Genomic DNA, 16,337 nt, shown 5'->3' on the forward strand with positions numbered 1-16,337 from the left:
AGTCGTCCTCCTGACACTGCGGAAATCTGACCCCCTCCAACCATCCATCTACATACAGATTAGATTTATCCTTGGTTTCAGAATATAGGGTCTGCATGTATCTTCTTGCCTCTTCCGAAATTACCTCATTAGCATAGGAGACATCACCAGAGCTTTGCGCTTTAAGGCCGTTGATTTGATTTCTTGCTCTATCAGACCTAGCCTTCCATGCAAGAAGGCGGCCACATTTTTCCCCATATGAGAAGTTGCTAAGTTTACTTGAATCCAATTTTTCTTTGATGATCTTATCAAGATTCGCCTGATATTTCGCTTTCAAATTTTCTAATTCTTGTTGTAAGATGTGTATATTAGCATGTTGTTCAAGTGAAGCCTTCTGCAGCTGTTGCTCCTTTTGCTTAATCTCCTGTAATGAGTTCCTCTCTGTGTCCTTCCTATTCTTACTTCTCTTAATCATTATAGTGGTAAATAGACCCCTTAAGTAGGTCTTGAATGCTTCCCACACTATTTGTTCTGGAGCAGTAGCCTTGTTAAACATAAAATATTCCTCCATTTGTCTCCTCAGATCTCCCCTTATTTCCTCCTGTTGTAGTAACGATCTGTCTAATGTCCACCTTCTGGCCTGCCCTCCCTGTGGAATCTTTATAGACAGGGTTACTACTGAGTGGTCAGATAATATTGCTGGAACATAGGAAGTGGTCATGACTTTAGATAAGAGCTCTTGATCGATTAAGAAAAAATCTATACGCGAATGATGTTTATGCCTGTGGCTGTAAAATTAGTAATCTCTATTTTTCTGGTTTTTGACTCTCCATACGTCTAACAGACTAAATTCTTTCATGATAGTTTTAAGCTCTCTCTTCGATTTAGGTAGAGAGAGAGAGACAGCCCTAGAGGTACGATCAAGTTTTGAATCAAAAACTAAATTAAAATCACCTCCTAAGATAATAGGTGTATCTTGCTCCAATAAACTAGATTTTAAGCTAATTAATGCATCTGGACAGTCCTGGTTCGGACCATAGTAGACTCCACATGTCAACCTCATGTTATTAATAGTTATGAAGGCAGTCAGCCATCTTCCAGTGTCATCAGTATCGTACTTTTCCACCCTTACCCCACTATTTACTCTAACAATGATAGCCACACCCCTTATTTTGCTGCTTTGATTGGAGCAGAGGAGATCTTGTATCCATCTTTGATTTTTGAAGGCTATTTTACATTCTTTCTGGTCTAGATGTGTTTCTTCTAACATAATAATATGAGCATCTGATTTTCTCAGAAACTCACATATTCTTTTCAGCTTTTTATCCTCTCTAAGCCCGTTCACATTCCAGCTTATAAACTTTAAATTATCCCCCGCCATTGATCATAGAGAAGAAACAAGAAAAAGATGGCCATCACTGCGTTTATTCCACTCCTTCTGTCATCATTGTTTGCTATTCCTATAATTTCCATAGCCATTTCAGATAATATTGATATATGAGGAAAATTTTCTTTTATATTTTTTAACCCCTCCCCCCCCTCCCCTCCCTTGAGGAACCCCCCCTCTTGAACCTTGGCGATCTTTTCGCCGTTGAGAGCCTTGTCCCTGGCCTAGTCTCTGCCGCACCTTAGTGTATTTAAATATACTGTGTCAATGCCTCTATCTCCACCTCATATCTGTGTATTTAAGTGCCAAAGAAAAAAGAAAATAGTGATATATAAAGTTTTTTTTTTTTTTCTTCTTTGTTGTACTATTTTACAATGTTTTTTTAAATTTTTTTTTTATATATTTAGTTTCGGGCCTCTCTTTGCGCTTGCTGAACTTCTTGGTGACCCTTCATAGCTTCAAGAAAACGGTCTACTTCCTGTGGGGAAATGAAGTTATAAGTCTTGTTGTTCCAAACAACTCGTAATGATGCTGGGAATTTCATCATGACTTGAGCACCAAAACTTCTTAGTTCCTGCATACGTGATCCTAACTCCCACTGTCGCTGAGCTGTTACCTTGCCTACATCTGAACGAATTGAATATTTAACTGAGTTGATCTGCAATGATGTATCTGTAAGCGCCCTACTCAGAATCAGCTCCTTTACCGAGAATGTTAGGAAATTTACTAAGATTTTCCTTGGTGCATTTCGCCCAGGATGTTGCCAAAATGGATCCCTGTGCGCTCTTTGGATCTCCTTTTCCAATTCAATGTCTGGTCTATCTTTCAATACACCTTCTCGCAGTAATTTGCATACTAGAGTATTCACATCCCCATTTTCTATTCCTTCCGGAACTTTTAGAAACTTCAAATTATTTCTCCTGGAATGGATTTCCAATCGCTCCAAATCTAGTTGTAGAGACCTGTTCTGCTCTTTCAATTCAGTTATGGCCTTAGAGTGCGCCTCATACACTTTTGTGAGGGTAGCGACCTCTCCCTCTAAAGCCTCCGTTCTAGTACCTATCTCATCCATTTTATTCTCCAAACTTGTGCATTTTCGAGTGATCTCACTCTGGTTGGCTTCCGATGTTGCAAATTTAGGGAGCAAACTTGCCAGAAGATCTTCCCTCAGAGTAAGTAGAAGGGTCTCTAAGCTTTGATTCTCTTTCCGCGGTTCATCTGATGATGATGCTGATGCTGACATGGACATGGATGCAGATATGGGTACAGAAGAAGATATAGATATGGGTGCTGTCTCGAGCTCAAGTTCTTCTGGGGTCCCCCCTAGATCTCCCAGGTCAGTCTCAGGGTCCAACAGCAGAGGGGCATATTTGTTCTGGAGCGTAACATTTAATTGTGAAGAGTCTCCAAATGCATTAACCGGGGGGGTCTGTCCTGTGCCTGCACCAGTACTCGCTTGCTCTACTTGCTCCATTTGCCCACCACTCCCTTTTGGACCTGATCCAATGTTTAATATAGGGCTGGAGACTGTCTTCTCCATTATCTTAAAGTAGGATACCAAAGAGGGAGGAGGTTTAGCTGATTTGGCAATAATACAACCTCTCTTCTGCTTTTTACAATCCCCTAGTTTACTTTTTTCTTTTTCCTTCTGTTTCGGGGTTAAAGGGGTTAATGTGGCTGGGCAGCCTGGTCCATTACTTCCTGAGAGTAGCAGCTCTTTATCGTGTAAGGAGCGCAGGAGGTATCTATTCCTAGCTACTGGGGGGGACAATAACTCCTGGAGTCTGTTTTAATGTTATGCCTGCCCCTCCGTTTTTCTGGCTCTCCTGGCCCTTTTTACCCTGACTCCCCTGCAATGGACACGACCTCTCCTCAATACCAGTTATGGTTGATGCTGTCCCAATGTCCATTCCTTCGGGGCTCCTATACTCTGCTGGAGCCTGACCCTTTATCTCCACCACTGACGCTACACTAATCCGCTCCCAGTGCTCCACACTTTCCTTAAATACCAATATATCGTTCAGCAGCCCCCCTTTTTGCTTTTCATAAGGGGAACTGATCACGCTCACCGTGTTCGCCGCTAGCCTGCCTCTACAGCTGCCATATAGGTAAATCCTCGCCGCTGTCGCTCGTGTCCTGTACCAGACTCTTGCCAAACTCCAGGCGCCGCGCTGCTCTGCAGCTGCCCGTAGCGTCGCGTCTTTCGTGAAACTCTCCCCGGGTCGTCCCATGCGTGCGCAGGTCCTAGCGCCCCTGGGTTCCCACTCGGCGGCAGCTCGAAGGAAAATCAAATAGAACCGTCAAAATCCCGAGCCATTATTTTCTTAACAAAAACCCCCGCATAATCTCACCGCTTAGATCCCTGAATCTCGCTGCTGCTGCTGCAGGCACTGACACCGCAGTCTCACTCGGCAGTCTCTCCCAGGTCAAGGACGTGCTCTCGCAGCCGGCGTTAGCCTGCCGCCATCTTCCTCCAACCCGTGGAAAGGGTTGTCCTGGTTGGAATGAGTTACCCGAGTGCGCAAAATGGAGACTTACTGTATCTTTAGGAAACAGCTGAAAGCCTTTTTGTACTAAACAACCTTTACCTCTTCTCTCCTCCATCCCTCTGAGATATTGCTAGGCAAGCGCTGAGATGCCCCTGGGTGAGTTTGTGCGCTATAAAAGAGCATTTAACATAACATAACATAACATTACGCCTCCCTTGGGAAGGTGTAAGATTTTTCCCAGTTTTACAAGTTCTTATAAACCTGGAGATGCATCAAAATCGATGGGAGTTGCATGGGAACGCACACGCAACTCTTATGGCGGTCGCTTTTGGCTGCCATAAGTGTGGCAGGGTATGCTCAGACGTGAGTCCCTTGCTCATGTCTGAACTGGGGTGGCAGAGTGGGCTAAAGAACGGTGATGGATTAAACCCAGATCTTTTGACTGGGTGTGAGTGTTTGATTGATTCAGATGCTCCATCCATCACCACCCCCTTTTGTACCGCTTTTGGCCGCCATAAGTGTGGCATAGTATGCTCAGACGTGAGTCCCTTGCTCACTTTGCCACTGGATTCAAGCAAGCCGGGCTGAAGACGGCTGGAATGCCAGAAACCGGTCCTCGGAAGCTTGTTTCCGGACCAGGGAAGACATGGCTTGGTAGTTCGGGCTGGACTGTTCCAATTAGGCACAGGGTCAGACTGATTTACATATAGCTATGTCTGAACTGGGGTGGCAGAGTGGGCTAAAGAACGGTGATGGATTAAACCCAGATCTTTTGACTGGGTGTGAGTGTTTGATTGATTCAGATGCTCCGTTCATCACCACCCCCTTTTGTACCACTTTTGGCCGCCATAAGTGTGGCAGGGTATGCTCAGACGTGAGTCCCTTGCTCACTTTGCCACTGGAATCAAGCAAGCCGGGCTGAAGACGGCTGGAATGCCAGAAACCGGTCCTCGGAAGCTTGTTTCCGGACCAGGGAAGACATGGCTTGGTAGTTCGGGCTGGACTGTTCCCATGAGGCACAGGGTCAGACTGATTTGCATATAGCCATGTCTGAACTGGGGTGGCAGAGTGGGCTAAAGAATGGTGATGGATTAAACCCAGATCTTTTGACTGGGTGTGAGTGTTTGATTGATTCAGATGCTCCGTCCATCACCACCCCCTTTTGTACCACTTTCCCTATTACCATCTCTTAAATCGACCTTGCCCTTAAGCTGCATTGTGCAGGATCCTCTGCCGCAGACCCTCCCTCCCAGCCACAGACAGGTGCATCTTTAACAGGTCATATGTGACTGAAACAGTGAGATGTGGTCTCCCTGCCAGGCCGCTAGCCTGATCAGCAAAAAGAGGGGCATTTTCTTCCCACATGAGCTGAGTGCAGGGAACGGGACAGGCCCCCCAAATGTGGGCTAAACCTGCAAGAACCTGCACGATTGTCACGCTAACTCATCCTCATCACAGTCCTAATGTATAATGAGGTTCTACTGATGCTTCACAAGCATTGGTAAGCAACCAATAACAAACAACGTTTTAAAGCATTGTGTTCTTCCCCTTTAATAGAAGCCCTGTCTGTTTTTTTACCTGTCTCTACTGAAGGTATATTTGGTAGGGGGACAAAGGTACGGGTAAGGTTAACTAATGATGTTTTCTTCTTTGGTTTCTGAAGATTTGATTGGAATTCTGTAGTTGCTGCTTCCGCTTTGCAGGATCCTTTGGTAGTTGGCAACATCTGAGAACCCTGTAAGAAGACTCACTGTGCAGGTGCATTATCCCAGTACCTTTGCCGGTCATGTTGAGCGGCTCCCAGCCCTCATGCTATAAAGAAAAGAAGAGTTGCTTCTGGGTCATGAATAATGACTTCCATACAGAGGTCATATTGGAGAATGTGGCTTCAAAAGAAGAACGCTGCATATGAAGGGCGAGTAGTTTTTTTCTCTTGATGACACTCTGCGATCGAGTGCCATGAACGTTCTATGACGTTGAGGAATGGAACCTTGTCACCGACTCGTCTATAGGTAGAGGAGGTGCGGTTCATGCTGCAAACACTGTAAGGAGCATCAACATTCTCCTTCTCCTGTTGATCAACCAACCTCGCCTGTACCTGACTCAGTTCTGGCTCCTATCTCTGGGCCCCAGTTTCCGCCCTCTAAGTGAGAGGAGCCTTAATTGAAGCCACAGTGAATGCTGCTCTACACACCGAATAACCCGTCCCTCCTCCTACTGTAAACCAATCCAGAGGAGGAATGTTATGTCAGATGCAGAGGAAAAAGCAGGATTGTGATTCCTGGAGCAAAAATATTAAGAGAGACGTATTAGCAGAGGTGATCTCCAATGAGGGCTTTCGGGATGCTCTTTAGCCTTTTCAATCTTCTGATCTCACAGCTGTGGATGATGCATTTTCCTGATGAAGACCCATACCGCGTGCAGTGATTTTCTGAAGAGTTTGCAGAAACGATAGTGGATTGCCTTCCTCTCAGCTTGGCAGGGTGCACCAACGTAGCTACGGAAGATGCAGTGTCTATAGATCCGGTAGACGAGAGAGAGAAGGTTGCCCTTAAACATGATCACTCAGGAGCCATCTTTCCCATACACTCTGAAACGTAACGTGTCTACACAGCCTGTTAATGAGAAATTTCCATTCCTTGCTTGTTCTTGAGGATGAAAGTAAGGATGGTGGCACAATTCTTGAAACTATGGAGAAATATCTGAAATTGCTATCTGTTGGAGATTCGGATGGTCTCAAACCAGCAACTCATGTGGCAGATTCTGAAGTGGTGTCAGGACACCAATATTGTAAGTGGTCATGGAAGGGTGATGCGACATCACTTTTGAGATTTACAATTTAAGTCAAACATTCTTTTGCTAGAAGTTAGCGAGCTTGTCAAACAGGATGCTAAAGATAAGAAGCTGATAAAGTCCTTTCATGAAAAGCTCTGACAATGCCCTGGAAGTGTCCATCCCTAGGGTAAAGTCTACAGTCTCCACCTCCCTCCAATGTGGATCATCTATTGTTTTTGTTAGTGTTTGGGAGGCTTCTATTTCTGACAATTGGGTGGCTTCACACATCAATTTTCCAGAATATAGGGACAAATAAAACTTCCTGGCAAAATCAACTTCTCTAGAAGCAGGCAGTTCAACAGGCGATTTTCAACCCCTAACAAGAAGCCCTAATTGTCCAAGTTATCCAAGAGGAATGGGGGCTGAGAGTCTTCTAACCATCATAATATGAGCTAAGGCAGTCACAGACACAGGGTTGCAGGCAAAGACACTGAAAGCCTGGCTGGTCTCAGAGAGTCCTAATTCAAGATCATCCCTCCAGTCAACAGTTCAGTCTGACTTGACCCATCTTCCAGCTTAGACCCTCCCCTTCATCCTCCTTCAGAAAAAGAAAACTCTATTGTAGGTTTCTACCATCTCAACATTTTCGGGTGAGAACTAAGAAAATAGGCTTACGGCCTGATTTATAATTTGGTAGACAGCCCGCCCGCCCGCCCCCAGAGCAACAGAGTAAATTACTTTGGCACCCTGATGGTGGTGCCCTCCGCCAAATTATGAAATGTCTGCTGGCACAAAAAGCATTTCAATCATTGACAGGAACTGCCGTGATGGTGATTCCTGCCAATGCATTGCACCTTTGGCGAACGGCTCCTTCAAACATGACAGAGCCATACCTCAAAGTTATTTATTTTTGCTATTTAAAAAAAAAAAATCAAAGCATGATTTGCTTTTCAAAATTAAAAAACAATGCCCTCCTCACCACGGCAAGGGGAGAATTGAGCACTTTTCAGAGCCTCTTACCTTCAAGTTTATTCCTGGCAGTGAAGGAAATCGAAAATGGCTATATGTCTGCCCATCTAAATTAAGCAAACCTCCGACGGCCCTTACTCCGTCGAGCCGTCAGAGGAGTTTGACCACAGTGGAGAGTGAGTAGTTTCCGCTGTCGTCAAACTCTGCTCTGCCTGAATTTAAATTGGGTGATCTGATCATAATCTTTGCGGGTAGGGAACTCCATCACTGGTGCAACAGAGTTCCCTCTCCGCTAAGATATATTAGGCCCTTAGTCTCTAAAGGCAAAGCATATGATTTCTAGGAAATTTTAAGAGCAAACCTTGGGAGGAGGCATATTTCCACATTCTGTTCTAAAATAGCGCCACTATGTTGTAAAAAGGACTATGCCCAGGACTACCAAGAGTGTACCTGGAACTTCCTGTTGGGATGCAGACAGTGCTAACCATGAAGCAGAAGTGCTTGCCGGACACTGGCAGGAGGTGTCTTGTCTGCTCAGTTAATGAAGCAGATGTCTTCAGTTGGGTTAGAGACATTCTATCTAATATTAGGTTCATGGTGAACACCTCAAAGCACTTAGCTCGTTCCCTCTTGAAGATTCAAAATATAAGGGATTCACCAAACGTCCCTTCTCTCTCCAAAATGTATTGCCTCTACTCATGCTTCCGGTTTCTCACTCTTCTGATTGACAGACTAATCTCAGGAGGATTCAGGAGCTTCTGGTACCTCTGGCTTCTTGGTTGCTTGAGGGGGTAGGTTTACATTGTTTCAACTCTACCTCTACGAGCTCTGGATACATTATCAGAGACATGCCCACCCCTTGCTTCTCGACTAGTCTGAAGCAACAGTCAGCAATCGTCCACAACAGTCGGCTTACGCCTCAGATCTTCATAAGGGGTATACTTTCACTGATTGTATGACCAGAAACCTCAATCACCACCAATTCTTTGGAGTTGGGTGAAGGTGTAGCACTGTGGGTTACTGTAGACCAGTGGCCTCTAGCCAAAAGAGGGCAAAATGGTCCTCAGCAGCGTTGGGCAGCTGAAAGCCACTCACTCCCACCATTACATATTTATTACCACTTCTAGAAGAGAATCTTGTGATTGGCACAGAGAATGTGTACACTACATAAGAAATAAAACAAGCATTAGCATAGCCAATAGGTCTCGCTTTTGGGACATTATAAGTATTTAGTTATGCAGCAAAATATCCTTGGTGCAACAACATTAACTGTTGGATAGTTAAACACTTATAAGGCCCCAAAGTCGAGACCTACTAACTATGCCAATGCTTGTTTAGGACTTGCGCCCTGACTGAATGTGCTATCCAATAGCTTTTGCCAACCAGACAATTAGTCTCCACATATTGCTTATGACGGTGAGGTTCTGTACAACAGCATTGATTTGGCGTTTGTATTGCCACAGCATTCCAGTTAGTGTGCAAGATACGAGTCAGTGTGTGGTATAGTAGGAATTGACCCCAAAGGTCAGCAATTGCCATTCTGCATTGTGTAATTCCTTTTCTTAACTAAAGACTTGCATATTCACAGTACTTTCTGTCACAGGCTCTGACGCCAGCTATAAATATATGTATGTCACTATTCCCCAGTGCCCCAGTCAAGATTAAAATCAGGGACCCTTCAGGTATACACATTGAGAAGTGAATGTATTAGCCAACGGTGCTTTTAAAGCAGAACAACGTATTTCATAGATTAGTTTAGCTGGCATTTATTTTCATTACGATGTTTGCATTATATATAGGTGAAAAGTAAACAAAATAGTTGACACACATTTCCTTCTTTTTGTCACGTCTCTGACCTCGCCCCCACACTCAGTGATGGTCCATCCCATTGTACTTCAGTTCAAAGTATCCATTCTGTTTCGACTGCTGCCCTGAAGCCCCATATAAATGCTACAATACACTACTGATAAATTCAGGAGATGCATAAGATTTATATTATACCTCTCCACCTACCAAAGTTGTTAAAAAAGGATACCTTGCATTGAAATGCACGCCCAATTTAACTATAAAAAGGTAGATTAGGCGGATTAGATGAACACTGTAAAGAATAAGGGACTGGTTTTAACTATTTCATGTCGTTTGGGAATATTTACTTGTTTTTACCAGAACCTTAAGCAGTTATATCTGTGTGTGTGATACATAAGGGTCGTTACTTTGGGCAATGCCTGTCACATTTCAATCAAGGCTTCGAGCAGGGAAGCTCTCCCATAGAAGCTCTCAGGTAGTCTACAAAATGTTTTGTGAGGAAACGGTCAGATCACCACGCTCACCCATCCCAATCTCACCATGGAGACAAAACCTCCCTTAAAAAAACTGTGGGGGCAAGGCAGTGGTGACTTCGCTACTGTGCAGTTGACTAACGACACAACACACAAACACCGCCTTCGGCTGCAATGAAAATCAAGCCTTCATTCAATCAGAGACCACTTTTGACTGGATATACAACGTTAAAGAATGTGTTGAAATTCTTACAATGAAGCAGGCACAGAGGCGCACATATTCATGGTTTGGGAAACTATTCCTTCTGAAGCAAAAATTCGCCCTCTTGGCATTTTAGCAAAAGACCAAATGCCTGGAGAAAACACAAATAATACACTACACAATAACACATTCCATAACTGTAATAATATTTGAAACTATTCGGTGGATTACTTTTCGCCAAAACCCACATCGGAGTGGGACAAAGCACATGCTCTTTCAGAACCCTGTCAGCAGCTCGGTGCTTGTATTGTGCCCCGGCTTCCTAAATGGTAATGAAGCCCAGTCTGTGGCGGGTGAAGAGGGGACAGACTGCCAGTCCTGCAACCCGCATAGAAGACGGAACAGGGCTCCGTGTAAGTGAAGGTTTGGAGGGGTAGCACGTCACACTCACTGGCGGGCCAGCCCTGTTGAGTTATGTTGTGAGAGCACAGCAGAAGCGATAATGACACAAGCGAGCCAACAGTGTCAGCAGAGTGACAGAGCCGTGTTGAAAGGAGGAGGGCGTAGGAGTCGATACGCTTGTGACGCAAACTACAGACCGAGTGGCTTGCGGCAACAGAAGTCTGTTTATCTCACCGGCCCTGTTCCCACTGATTATAGATAAGTTACTGTCAAAGTCAACCAGTGGAGTCAGGGAGCCAGTCAACGGAAGGAAGCCGAATAGTGGAGCGAAAGTTAATTGAGGTGCGCGCGCGCCCGACGGCATAGAACAAGACCAGCCCGGCTTTGAAAGTGGTGCAGGCGCGAGCGCCCGCCATGGCGGAAGTGAAAGCACCGAGTTTGCACATGTGTTTCCCAATAACGCGAGACGCAGCAGGGGAAGGGCGGGGAAGCGTTGAAGGCGAGCAGCACGCTGTAAGGCTTAATGAGCCATAACAAATAGCCAGATGGCGGATGCGCGCGTGCACGCGCGCATAACCGCAAGCTTGAAGCCAGCAAAAGTGTGTGGTAGCACTTTGAAAAAAAACACTTAGTAAATGTCTTGCAGTGAATGCGCTGGCTCAGGCGAGACCTAAAAATGAGAAAGTGCACACTCTGCCATCTTATACTGGCCTGTGAGGGGGTGATGCTTCTATCACACACAATTGGTAGAGCAGAGGTAGCAGCAGTGCAACCCCCAGCCCCCACTCACACAAAGAACACAAACAGTGTGGAGATAAAGGCTGCAAGCTTCCTTCACACACAGAATCAGATTGTCCCTCACATACACAACAGGTACAGCGCAGGCACCAGCGTTTAATTTTTAATGGCCGACAAAATCAGTTGAGAAAAGACAAAAGCAATATGAGCTTCCCTCACACACAGAACAGGGCTGCATAGGCAGCAGTAGTGCAATCTTTCCTCTGATGCAGAACAGGCAGCGCACACACAGCAGTGCCATCATTTCTTCACACACAAAACAGGGACCTTGCAGGCAGCAGAAGTTCACATCTCGGCTAGTGCCCAAATGACATGTAAAATACTTGCCTAATTTTACTTGAACCTGCTCCAGGTCAGCTCGCAGACTCTCCAGTTCCTCCCATAAGAATTTCTTGCTGTGCATCCACAGGGGGTAAAAACAAAAATAGAGGACAGCCGTTGGATTGAGCAATAGTAGCTTACAGCAAATTATGTCACAGATGGCTACACAGGTGTGTGTCCTGGGGTGGACGGGGCCCTTGCGTGTATATCAGCTGCTGACAGGCCCAGGTACCAGAGCAACAGGTGAGATGGAAGGTGAAGTACTAGATCTAACCACAAACATGATGGGTAAACTAGACCTACTCTCATGTGAGATAAAAAGCTCTAAGAGGAAATCTACCCATAGCTGAGGCAAAACAATCCAAATGGAGATTTACCCACGGGTGTGTCAAGAGGATATAATAGATCCGCCCACAGGTGTGACGTGAGACTCTAATGTAATGTAAGATGTCGATCAGCTGCAGAGGTGACGACGATCCGAGCAGGAGATATGGTATGCACCTAATGTGATGGGGATGTTGAAAGTGTATATCCGGTCTAATGCTTGTTGGATGAATGAACACAGTAAAGGAGATACTTTTCCTCTCTTCTCTAGCTCTTACTTTCAGTGAGTTTGTATACAGCACAAGAGTCTAGCAGAATAATTCCTCTTGTGGATTTCATGTGTAAGATTTAGTTTTTGAATGGTGATCATTAAGGGATTCAATGCCTGAAGCTCAATCTAATCATCTGTACTTAAACCTTGGAAAGATCACCTCTGTTTATTGCTTCGGGATCTATTTACTCCTGATTCACGCTAAAGTTATCCAGTGGGTTAGCACCCCTGTTTTGACGTCCCACGCTATGCTTCCATTATGGTTCTTTGAACCATTTTTTACAGAATATTTTGGTAGCTAGCATTTCCCAGTTCTCAAGCATCCAAGTTTCCAAGTTTTTAAGCTTCCTTTTGCTTGCAAGCACCAAGGGTTTTTGGTTTGGTATTTTAGCTACAAATTCCATTCCATGTGCTGGCTTGGCAGTGATTCATTCTGTTCTATTTCTGCTGAGTTGGTAGCCATATCTGCACATTAGCTCCTTCACTTTGCCTGCAGGATTCCAATATCCTCACAATCTGCACCTTTTAGCATTTTGTCAATTTGATTCCCACTAGCCTGTGTTCCTTGTATCCACGCTAAGCTGTCTCACTTCAGTTCAAACCCAACTAAACGAGTAGCCTTGTTTCCCTCACGTCCCTTCTGCTCCATTCGCTCTCCCAAATGTGTTCTCACCTGGTCCTAGGGCCTAAAGTTGTCATTGTTAGAACTCCAGAGACCCAGCGTGGTGGCGTAGAGCAACTGCTCCAAATGGTTAAGGGGCATATGTATCAAATACTCTATTTGCGATTCTCAAATAGCGATTTTTTGAGAATCGCTATTTGAGAATCGTAAACGAGATGTAATTAATAATTTGCAAATAGTTAGCGATTCCTTGGCATTCCTTAATTGCAATTAGCAAATTGCGAATCGCAATTAAGGAATACATTCCCATTCATTCCTTTGGGCCAGGAGGCCCATAGGAAGGAATAGGAAGGCATTCTCAATTTGCGATTCGCAATTAAAGAATCGCAAATTGAGAATAATTTCAAGGGTGCAAGGGTGTCATAAGAACACCCTGATGCACCCCTGAAATTAGCACATGTGCACATATGGTGCACATACATGCCCAAAGGGCATGTATGTGGGCCACAAGGCACGTTGAAAAATGCCAAAAAGTGATTTTTTCAAACAAATCGCAAATTAACACCAACATGAAGTTGGTGGTAATTCGTGATTTCTAAAGGAGAAATCGCACAACTAGGGTGCTTGTTACATCGCATTTAAGGAATCGCAATTTGCGATTCCTTCAATGCTTTCGCAAAATAAGGAATCGCAAATTTTGCGATTCCCTATTTTGCAATGCCCTTTTGGGATGATACATCCCAAAGGGCATTTTCCCGTTCGCAAAGAGGCCAATTCTGAGAATCGGCCCTTTTGCGAATGGGAAAAGGGCTTGATACATATGCCCCTTAGTTGTGTCTCCAGCTGGTATTTGTCCTTGTGTATGTATGTGAGTTTGTCCTAACTGTTTTTGTGCAAAGTGTCATCCAGGTTATAGCGCGGTCGTCCTAGTAGAACCTCTAATAGTCAGCAACCACACTGAAGGATTCCAAGTGAATAACTTTGCATTTTTACTATACTTCTTAAGAGCGTCGCTGAGACCATCACCTTGGTAGTATCCAGTGAAGCTTGCAATTGGGGTTTAGCCTATTCCCTCTGTACAGCACATCAAAGGGAATAAGCCACACCCCACAGCCTCAGTTATTTTGCCTGTCATGTACCAGTCGCTGCCAGCCACCCTACACTTCTCCTGTCTGCTGTTCCTTTCTGACATTTCCTTCTTACTGCAGTATGACCTTAGCCCTAGCCCTTCATTGTCTTCTAGTCCCATTTCTATGGGTGTCACTTCTCTCCAGGGTCCTTTTCCTGTGCTGTCTATTCTAAATGTGCTGTCTGTATTTACATTTCTCTGTACTCTCATTCAGTTGCTTGGTAACAGACAGCAGACTAGCAGAGTAAAACCCCCTCCCCCCAAAAAAGAATCACCTCTCCTGGATTTCCTGCGACAGGTTTTCTACTGCTTCGTTCCTGTTGCATTGCTCAATGTCGGCTCTCTGTTTGATGTACTCCTGCAGGTGGGACACCTCTTTCGCCATGGACCGCCAGACATCTTGAATCTTTTGGTCCATGAGGCATTCCAACTTGTCTTCACTCGCTGGGCTCGCTATCCGCTTCACCTCCTCTGGGAACACATCATGGCAGAGAACAAGACAGGAAGGATTGCAAGGCGAAAGGAGAAAGGTTAATGAAAACTGTGATGGTCCTCAATGCAGTGGGGCAGGGGGTTCAGAGATGGTGACTTCAGTATGGAAGCAAGAGGTAGGATCAAGTCAGGCAACAAATAGTAGAGTGGCTGTGTAGCATTCAACAGATTTAAAACAATCCTTTGGGGGTGAGAGAATTAATTTTGAGTAGGGGTCAAGAAGAAGGAACTTATAACTAGACATGACAGAGTGATAAAAGGAGGAAGAGTGAATGTTAATTGGCAAAGGAACATATTCCACCTACTTCACCAATATACTATGCATGGGGGTACTGGAAATGTAGTTAACAGTGAAAGCGGGTGCACAAGTTGGCTGCAATCGTTGACCACAGTGACTTCAGCTGTGAGGGGAGTCTCAGGTTTGATCAAATGAATAGGCTTTGACCAGCCAGAACAATTAGTCAAATACATGGGAGGTCATGGATGACTGGCTACAACACTGGTGCCTTTACTTTTCTTTGATAAAATGGGGCCCTATGTGAGTGGCTACATATTGGCCATATTCCATGAACCACCACTCTAAATCTGGAATTACATCTGAGCTCCAAGTCTGAAATGAATCCAGTGCTCCAAAATCAGTCATTTACCAGTGTTCCAGATCTGACATCCAACCAATGCTTCAAATCTTATATCCAATCACTACTTTAAATTTAAAATTCAATCAGCGCTTAATATGAATAATGACCAGCACTAAGAATCTGAAACCCAACCAGCAGTTTAAATACGGAATACAACCAGCGCTCGGTACGAAACGCAACTAGCACAGTTGCATGTGTTTATCTCAGGCTCAATAATCACTTCAAATTTAATCAAGGGTGATTAATCTCAAAGCGATTAATCTTGGGTTTTCACTTAAAAAAATTATTTTACAATAATATAGGAGCTTTTATACTAAGAATTCTAAGGTAAATCGAAAAATAACCTTTTTTCCCATGCATTTATCAGTAAGTGGCCAATACCTAGTTTGCCTGTTTAATCTTTTGCTTTTTTAAAAATCCTTTTCACTTCCATTTTCATTGCTGCTTCCCTTAATCCTTACTGTCTACCCACATAAAGCTGAACTTTTTTCCCTCTCAATGGTTATGCTGTTCCAATTTAATGAACCTGAATTATTTTGTATCTCAATGTAAATAAATAAACTGACATAATGCAAAGTCACCTTAAACACTAAAATCCAACCAGGTCTCAAACTAAAATCCTTCAAGCTCTCCAAACCGGAAATCCAACCACTGCTTGAAATCTGAAATCCATTCACCACTTCAAATCTGACATCCAACAAGCTTGCAAGTAGAAATCCACCAGCTCTCTCAATCAGAAAGCCAAAACTTGCTCCAAAACTGAAATCCAAATAATACTACAATTCTGAATACCAAACAGAATTTCACATCAGAAATTCATTCACTGCTCTAAATCTGAAATCTAACCTGCACTATAAATCTGAAATTGAGCCAAGCTCCAAATTTTAAATAGAACCGGAACTCCAAATCTGGACTACAAATAGCAAGATTCTACGTTTTTGTCAAAGGATGATTAATCACTTACATATTAAGCATCATTATAATTTTAGGGTGATCAATCTCCGAATTATAGTTGTTTAAAACAATTTTACAATAACTTAACGACTTCTAAATCTGGATCTTTGAAATAATTGTCTAATTGTGGGGGTTCTATTCCCTTAGACTAATAATTTCCGTTTTCTTTTTTCAACCTATATCGTTCCTTAAAATCTAACCTACCTTTTCTGCTACCATTACCTTTAACCCTTAGTACTTAACTCAGTGCTATTTCTTCTTCTGGAGTTTTAATGTCCTGCTTTCTGTATCCCAAACTAATTAAAC

At 43.9% G+C, this 16,337-nt stretch overlaps 1 protein-coding gene across 1 annotated transcript in view; it reads right to left on the reverse strand.

The window, feature by feature from the left end:
- LOC147748519 (coiled-coil domain-containing protein 159-like) overlaps positions 1 to 16,337 on the reverse strand; it is a 190,241-nt gene that overhangs the window by 51,460 nt on the left and 122,444 nt on the right. Inside the window, exons 8-9 of the mRNA XM_086962771.1 lie at positions 14,223 to 14,418; positions 11,608 to 11,675 (exon numbers count right to left, since the gene is read on the reverse strand). Of these exons, the coding sequence (XP_086818897.1) occupies positions 11,608 to 11,675; positions 14,223 to 14,418 (264 nt within the window). The remainder of the gene's footprint in view (positions 1 to 11,607; positions 11,676 to 14,222; positions 14,419 to 16,337) is intronic.

The sequence above is a fragment of the Lissotriton vulgaris genome, chromosome 1_1, assembly GCF_964263255.1.
Source record: "Lissotriton vulgaris chromosome 1_1, aLisVul1.2, whole genome shotgun sequence".
NCBI classification, from domain to species: domain Eukaryota; kingdom Metazoa; phylum Chordata; class Amphibia; order Caudata; family Salamandridae; genus Lissotriton; species Lissotriton vulgaris.